At 46.5% G+C, this 8,476-nt stretch overlaps 1 protein-coding gene across 2 annotated transcripts in view; it reads left to right on the plus strand.

The window, feature by feature from the left end:
* IP6K2 (inositol hexakisphosphate kinase 2) overlaps positions 1 to 8,265 on the plus strand; it is a 33,743-nt gene extending 25,478 nt beyond the window's left edge. For both annotated transcript variants that reach the window (XM_047694425.1, XM_047694435.1), the window contains 3 exons: positions 2,430 to 2,605; positions 6,863 to 7,038; positions 7,490 to 8,265. In XM_047694425.1, coding sequence (XP_047550381.1) covers positions 2,430 to 2,605; positions 6,863 to 7,038; positions 7,490 to 7,990 — 853 coding nt within the window. In that variant the 3' untranslated portion in view covers positions 7,991 to 8,265. The remainder of the gene's footprint in view (positions 1 to 2,429; positions 2,606 to 6,862; positions 7,039 to 7,489) is intronic.
* Positions 8,266 to 8,476: the final 211 nt, after the last annotated feature.

The following is an 8,476-nucleotide window of genomic DNA, read 5'->3' on the forward strand; positions in this document are numbered from 1 at the left end:
GGCAGAGAGGGAGGAAGGGAAGTAAGCTTCCCGCTGAGCAGCGAGCCCGATGCGGGACTCGATCCCAGGACTCTGGGATCATGACCTGAGCCGAAGGCAGCGGCTTAACCCACTGAGCCACCCAGGTGCCCCTTTTTAATTTTCCTTTAAAAAAAAAAGATTTATTTAGGGGCGCCTGGGTAGCTCAGTTATTAGGCATCTGACTTTAGCTCAGGTCATGATCCCAGGGTCCTGGGATTGAGCCCTACATCGGGCTCTCTGCTCTGCGGGGAGCCTGCTTCTCCCTCTCCCACTGCCCTTGCTTGTGTTCCCTCTCTTACTGTGTCTCTGTCAAATAAATGAATAAAATCTTAAAAAAAAAAAAGGATTTATTTAGAGAGCATGCAGGCACACAGGATTGTGCAGCAGGGAGGGGCAGAGGGAGAGGTAAAGAGAGAATCTCAAGCAGACTCTCTGCTGAGCTCCGAAACCTATGCTGGGCTAGATCTTGGGACCCTGGGATCATGACTTGAGCTGAAACTAAAAGTTGGACACTTCACCAACTGAGCTACTTAGGCACCCCAGAAATAACACGTTTCTTTCATATTTTACATTTAGGACAAGAGATAATCAGTTGACTTTTCAAATACAGGTTGGGTATGTAGAAAAAGGGAGTTTTGTGCACTTCCTAAAATAAAAATGACTTTAACCAAATTTATGGAAAGCTTCATAAATATACATATATATATATTAAGATAGATTTATTTGAGAGAGACCATGAGTTGAGGGTGGGGAGGGGCATAAGGAGAGGGAGAAGCAGACTCCCTGAGGAGCAGGGAGCGGGACAACAGGGGGCTTGATCCCAGAACCCTGAGATCATGACCTGAGCTGAAGGCAGATGCTTAACCAACTGAGCCACCCAGGTGCCCCCATAAAAATGTTCCTTTAAAGTCATTTTTAAGTGCAGTTTTTTCTTTTGTAACTTTTTTTTTTTTTTTTTAAAGTAGGCTCCATGCCCAGTGAGGAGCCCAGTGTGGGGCTTGAATTCACAGCCCTGAGATAAGAATTGAGCCTAAGATCAAGAGTCAGACGCCTAGCTGATTGAGCCACCCAGGCACCCCTAGGAATTTATTTTTATTTTTTAATTTTATTTATTTACTTATTTTAAAGATATTAATTATTTGTTTGACAGAGAGCGACACAATGAGAGAGGGAAACAACAGGGGGACTAGGAGAAGGAATGCAGGCTTCCCACCGAGCAGGAAGCCTGATGTGGGGCTCAATCCCAGGATATTAGGATCATGACCTGAGCCGGAGAGACATCCAACGACTGAGCCACCCAGGTGCCCCGGAATTAATTTTTAAATGGAAGTTATAAACAAAGGAAAGTACGGACTTCAGCTGAATCAGATTTGGACCATGTCACCCAATGCACTATATTAACGCAGACATGGAGCGCCGGGGTGGCTCAGTCAGTTCAGTGTCCGACTCTTGACTTTGGCTCAGGTCATGATCTTGGGATCGTGAGATCAAGCCCCTTGTCACGTGGAGCCTGCTTAGGATTCTCCCTCTCCCTCAGTTCCCCTGCCCCCCCTAAAAAGCAGACAAAATGAAGTTACCCAGTTCGTTGTTTATTCTGCCTTATAAATGTCATTAGCCTTTTGTTAGGCTATAACCTGCTAGTTCATTTATTTTGAAATAAAGTCTAATCATACAAGGTAAAAACAAACAAACAGACTCTGGATTAAATTATGCCATTTTGGGTCAAGAGCCACGGTGGCAGCTCTGAAAGAGTTGTAGTCGCTCGTTGCTTCTGCGGCTACCCTGGGGATGCAGCAGTGACTGAGACAGGAGCCATCCCTTCCCCTCAGGCTGCTCGCTGATGGTGAGAGACAAAAGTGGTCCATTGGGTGTCCCTGAAATGGAGACTCCTCCACCTATAAGAGCCGTCCAGGTACCACTCTTTGGCAGAGCTTATAAAAATATAAACAGTATATATAAATTAAAGTATTTATAATGTGGCTAAGTAGGTTGGCTTATTCCCATGGGGTTTTAGTTTGGCTTTTCCCTGGTCTCCAGCCTTCAGAATCTGAGAACCTGCTGTATCCGAAGCCAGGGTGGTGGTACCGTCTAGAAGAAGAGGGCAGTAAGGGCTGCTTGGGAGGGAGTCGTGGGGGCGCCGGGGCGGACGCAGAGGCTGTTCTCGCATCTTGGGTTTTCCTTACTGTAGAAAAAAACAGTGAGCCGGCCCCTTTCTTTTTTAAAAACCATCTTTCTTGAGGTATAATACACTTAACAATAAAATGTATCCATTTGAAGTGTTTAGTGTGCACACTGAAACCACCACCCCATCAAGATCTCAAACTTCCCATCGCTCCAAAAGTTCTCTCATGCCTCTTTGGCCCTGAGTTTTGATAAGACATTGTGATTGGCTTCTTGTCTCCTTACAGCCATAAATTAGAAGAAGAATTTGAGTGGTTAAAGAAATCTGAAGTCTTGTACTACAGTGTAGAGAAAAAGGGGAACGTCAGTTCCCAGCTTAAACACTATAACCCTTGGAGCATGAAGTGTCACCAGCAGCAGTTACAGAGAATGAAGGAGAACGCAAAACATCGGAACCAGTACAGTATCCTTTGTTCACAGAGTCTCTCAGCCTCGGGAACGGAAGGGTGGGTGAGGGCCAAAGAGTGCAGAGAAGTTGGGTTTGTTTTCTAGCCATGGTTGCACCAGGGCACCCTCTGTGGTAACCCAAGGACAGATCCCTATTCCCGCAGGAGCAGGGGCTGGTCTGATATACAGGCGGTGGGGAAGCAGGTGAGGGACACCTCCCGGAGGGAACAGCCTACACCAGGGAAACTTTGGCCTAGAGTCCAAGGAGTTGGCTCATGTTTTTGGAAATCCCCTGCTTGCCAGCCCAGGGTGGGTGGCGGGTGGGTGCCAGCCTTTCAGTCCTGATTGATCAGACTTGCACATGAAGCATACCACAAGGGGCTTTCCTTTTTCCCCTTTCTAGCCCATGAAGCTATGTTTCATGGATTTTTTTTTTTTTTTAAAGATTTTATTTATTTATTTGTCATAGAGAAGCGAGAGTGAGCACAGGCAGACAGAGTGGCAGGCAGAGGCAGAGGGAGAAGCAGGCTCCCTGCCAAGCAAGGAGCCCGATGTGGGACTCGATCCCAGGACGCTGGGATCATGACCTGAGCCGAAGGCAGCTGCTTAACCAACTGAGCCACCCAGGCGTCCCTGTTTCATGGATTTTTTTTCTTAAAGATTTTATTTATTTGTCAGAGAGAGAGGAGAGCGAGCGAGCACAGGCAGACAGAATGGCAGGCAGAGGCAGAGGGAGAAGCAGGCTCCCCGCCAAGCAAGGAGCCCGATGCAGGACTCGATCCCAGGACGCTGGGATCATGACCTGAGCCGAAGGCAGCCGCCCAACCAACTGAGCCACCCAGGCGTCCCTTTTCTTTTTTTAATCTTGGAGGAAGGATTCCTCAGAATTGAGTATGTTTTATTTAATTTTTTATTGGGGGATATTTTTATTTATTTATTTATTTACTTTTACACATTTAGTTTTATTGTAATAAAGCAACTTGTACACTTGCATCATCTTTCCTTTCCATGAAACAAAAAGGAAATTTAAAAATAAACAGGAACAAAATTGTAACAGAGAATGTCCATTCCAAAGATCCTATAGGTTCTGCTGATTCTTCCATCAAGTGCCAGGGCTTAAGTCATCATTAGGAGAGAGTTTAATTTTAAAAGTGTCATCTTAAACTGCAAGGATGTCCATTAAACATCATAAACATGCCAGAGGAAAAGCCATGTTGTCAAATATCCACTTAACCTACCCAAACATTTCAAATCCACCCTTTGCTGACCTTCTATAACCCCATTTTTTAAAGTTTTGTTTTTTTTTTTTTAAACAGAGAAATAGGTACATGTCAGTAAATGCTAACTGTCCATATTTACATAAAGACACAGTGTAATAATACACAGAAAGGAGGAAAAAAGCTAGAATTCTGTACACTACATAGGGGCCTAGCAACCTCCAGCTTCCAGCAGAGCTAAGAGAGCAGAAGGGTTTTCTTTTATCTACTAGGGGATATTTTAAACATGTTAAACATTAGAATAATACTTGGAACTTTTAAGTACCTGTGACCCAGTTTCTGCAGTTCACTCACTTATGTCCAGCTCATGCCACGACTATCTTAAACTTAGCCCTACCAGCTGAGCTGTTTCTGAAGTGTCTCATGGATCTCTAAGAATATTTTAAGACGTTATTACCATTATTGCTCCTTGAAAGTAGACAATAATTCATTATCAAATCTAGTTTGTATCCACATTTTCCTAATTGTCTCATAAATCTTTTTTTTTTTTTTTAAGATTTTATTTATTTATTTGACAGACCAGTAGGCAGAGAGGCAGGCAGAGAGAGGAGGAAGCAGGCTCTCCGCTGAGCAGAGAGCCCGATGTGGGGCTCGATCCCAAGACCTTGGGATCATGACCCGAGCTGAAGGCAGAGGCTTTAACCCACTGAGCCACCCAGGTGCCCCATCATAAATCTCTATACTGATTGATGGATTGTTTGAATGGGGATCCAGGTGAGGTTCACATGTTGCATTTGGTCGAAATGTTTAAGTCTTTTTAAGTACTCTTTCTGTTTTTTCTTCTTAGAAATTTCTTGTCAAAAAACTAGGTCTTCGGGGTGTCTGGGTGGTACAGTCAGGTAAGACAGCTGACTCTTGGTTTCAGCTAAGGTCCTGATGTCAGGATCAGGAGATCAAGCCCCAAGTTGGGCTTATACTCAGCGGACAGTCTGCTTGAGACTCTTTCTCCCTCTCCTTCCCACCCAATAAATAAATCTTAAAGAAGGGAGGGAGGGAGGGAGGTTGGGCAGTCAGTCTTCTGAAGTTTCCCACCATCTGGATTTTACTGATTACATTCCTGTGGTGTCCTTTACATGTTACTCTTTTCTTTCTCTTCCCTTTAGTTGATAATTTGACCTCCAGGCTTGATCACATTCAGGTTCAATTTTGGGGTGGGGGCAAGAGTCCTTCTGAGGTGGTATTGTCCATCAGCAGTGCACTGTTCATCTTTCTCTCCTGTATTGCTATTGCCTTAGGTCCATTTTTCCACTAGGAAGTTTCCTAGTTCGGTTGTTCCTTCTCAGCTGGAATCTATAAACATTTTCTCATCAAGTATATGCTCATTCTGAGGTGTAGTTTATAAAGGAGAAAGGCAGGGTAAATGTTTCTTGTCTTTTATTTACTAAATACTTGGAGTAGTGAGTGGATTTTTCAACATCCTCCAAAGGTGACCAGTGAGTTTTTCAGCATTGTTACACATCTGTGAATTTAAACATGCTTGATGTGGTTTAATCCATTGCAGTTTTTTCCTTTACTGATGCACAAATTCTCCCATGTTTGATCTTTTAAAATAGGCTCTTGAGTCCTTCTGACAATCACGATAGTCTGTGATGGCTGTCTTTCTGGTATAAAATGATGGTCCAGAGTCATGTATGTTTCCTACTCCAGATGTGAGCTCCTTATTCCTCTAAGGCAAGAGTAACAAACCTTTTCAGTAGGGGGCCAACAGTAAATGTTTTAGGCTTTGTAGGCTGCACAGGCTGTCACAGCTCTGCCACTATGGCATGAAAGTTTGCCATAGGTGATAATGTAAATGAATGAGCAAGACCATATCCCAATAAAACTACGGTCACCAAGATTTGCGTATCATTTACTTTTCATGTGTCATGAAGTATTATATAATAATTTTTTTTTTTTTTAAGATTTTATTTATCTATTTGACAGAGAGATCACAAGTAGATGGAGAGTCAGGCAGAGAGAGAGAGAGAGGGAAGCAGGCTCCCCACCGAGAAGAGAGCCCGATGCGGGACTCGATCCCAGGACCCCGAGATCATGACCCGAGCCGAAGGCAGCGGCTTAACCCACTGAGCCACCCAGGCGCCCCTATAATAATTTTTTGAGGACTTAAAAATTTAAGAACAGTTTCTAGTGTACAGGCTCTATAACAAATAGTTCACCAGTCCCTGCCCCAGGAAAACTCCTGGCTTTCTAGACTTTTTCAGTGCCACACAGCAGGGAAGTACACATTTATTTATTTTTAAAAATTTTATTCATTTATTTGACAATACCAGTAGGCAGAGGGAGAGAGAGACGCAGGCTCCCCACTGAGCAGAGAGCCTGATAAGGGGCTCGATCCCAGGACCCTGGGATCATGACCTAAGCTGAAGGCAGATGCTTAACTAAGCCACCTAGGCACCCCAGTGCACATTTATTTTATTTATTTATTATTTTTTTAAAGATTTTACTTATTGACAGAGATCACAAGCAGGCAGAGAGAGAGGAGGAAGCAGGCTCCCTGCTGAGCAGAGAGCCTGATGTGGGGCTCGATCCCAGGACCCTGAGATCATGACCTTGAGCCAAAGGCAGAGGCTTTAACCCACTGAGCCAGGTAGGCGCCCCGATACACATTTATTTTAAAGAGAAATTTTTTCATGAGTTCATATAGATACTTCCAGTTCACATATAAGGTTACGGGATTTACTTATTTAATGTTCTATTCGTAACTTAGGACAACCTGGTGTGGAACCCTCTTCCCACACCTTGCTGAGTCCAGGAAATGGTGTGTGTGTGTCCCTCAAGCTGGACCCAGATAGTTCCCTGACAAGAATTTGAATATGCCTTTTAGCTGTCTAGTCAGCCAGCCTTTGGCTCCCTGTGTGGGGGGATAGCAGGACTGATGGGGCCCTCTTTGGACTCGGGCTTCTTTGAGGCCCTCTGTGCAGGCACTGAGCCCTGGGAGTGCCAAGGCCCCATGCAGCAGCACCTTCTTAGAGGGAGGATTGTCCTTAACCACTCAGAATTCATCTTACTGGAAAACCTAACTTCTCGCTACGAGGTGCCTTGTGTCCTGGACCTCAAGATGGGTACTCGCCAGCACGGTGACGATGCTTCAGAGGAGAAAGCAGCCAACCAGATCCGCAAGTGCCAGCAGAGCACGTCCGCAGTCATCGGTGTCCGTGTGTGTGGCATGCAGGTGAGGGGAATGCTGGGCTAGAGCCTGGGCTGGCTAGCGCAGCCAGTAGCTGACGCTCTCGAACCCTGGCATGGTCCTGTTTTCTCAAGGTTCCAGTGTGACTGAGTCTGTCGCTCTCTGGTTAGGTAAAAAGCATGCATGCTTGGGTGAATCCTCTGGGGCTGACCTGGTTGACTGAGTACAGAACCTCTGGACAGGAGCGGGAGTTCGGGGAGGGAGGTTAGGCCCTCTCCACTGACCCATACACTCAGGAGGGGTCTGTGCACAGAACCAGGTCAGAGGGCTACATCCTGACTAGTGGTTGCTGATCAGAGAGGACAGTGTCTTGTGTGACTGGTGTACCTAACAGGTTAAAGGCTCCGATCTGGTGCTGTCCTGTTGCTGCTGTTCCCTGGGGTTCAGGCTTTGAGAGTGGCGGTCAGTACCTAATCTGCCGGTCTCCCCCCGACAGGTGTACCAGGCAGGCAGTGGGCAGCTTATGTTCATGAACAAGTACCATGGGCGGAAGCTGTCGGTGCAAGGCTTCAAGGAGGCACTTTTCCAGTTTTTCCACAATGGTCGGTACCTGCGCCGTGAGCTCCTGGGCCCTGTGCTTAAGAAGCTGACTGAGCTCAAGGCCGTTTTGGAGCGACAGGAGTCCTATCGCTTCTACTCAAGCTCCCTACTGGTCATCTATGATGGCAAGGAATGGCCTGAGGTGGCCCTGGACTCAGATGCTGAGGACTTGGAGGACCTGTCAGAAGAGTCAGCTGACGAGTCTGCTGGTGCCTATGCCTACAAGCCCATCGGCACCAGCTCCGTGGACGTGCGCATGATCGACTTTGCACACACCACCTGCAGGCTGTATGGCGAGGACAGTGTGGTACATGAGGGCCAGGATGCTGGCTATATCTTTGGGCTCCAGAGCCTGATAGACATTGTCACAGAGATAAGTGAGGAAAGCGGGGAGTGAGCTTGCTTCCTGCCCCAGCACTTGAGAGACTCTCTGTGTCCCAGGCACAGCTGTGCTGCGTCGGGGAGAAGGCCAGTATGGCCAGGCCGTTGGCCCCTGCAGCCTGGAGCTGATGTGCAGAGGCCTCTGTGAGTCCCAGCCTGAGCCAGCCCTAACCACGTTCGGAGTCTTTTATTTATTTTAACTATTTCTTCAACATTCCACATTTGATGATGCAGATACCTCTTTCTTCCCTGAGTGTAAATGTTCTAATACAAATCTTTTTGTTAATTGTATACAGTACTGCTGTCGTTCTTACTAGGGGCAGGCAGCCAGCCCCCTTCCCGACCCCACAGAAGCCGCACACGTGCTGTCTCCACCCTAGCCCAGGAATATTCTCCTGGCTGCTGCCCCCATCTTGTAGACCTAAAGTCACCACAGCTTCTTGGCTTGGCCCATAGGTCTCTTTGGGGTCTGGGTTGGGCTAGTATGCCAGCACCCCCTAAG

The sequence above is a fragment of the Lutra lutra genome, chromosome 1, assembly GCF_902655055.1.
Source record: "Lutra lutra chromosome 1, mLutLut1.2, whole genome shotgun sequence".
In the NCBI taxonomy this organism is placed as follows: Eukaryota; Metazoa; Chordata; class Mammalia; order Carnivora; family Mustelidae; genus Lutra; species Lutra lutra.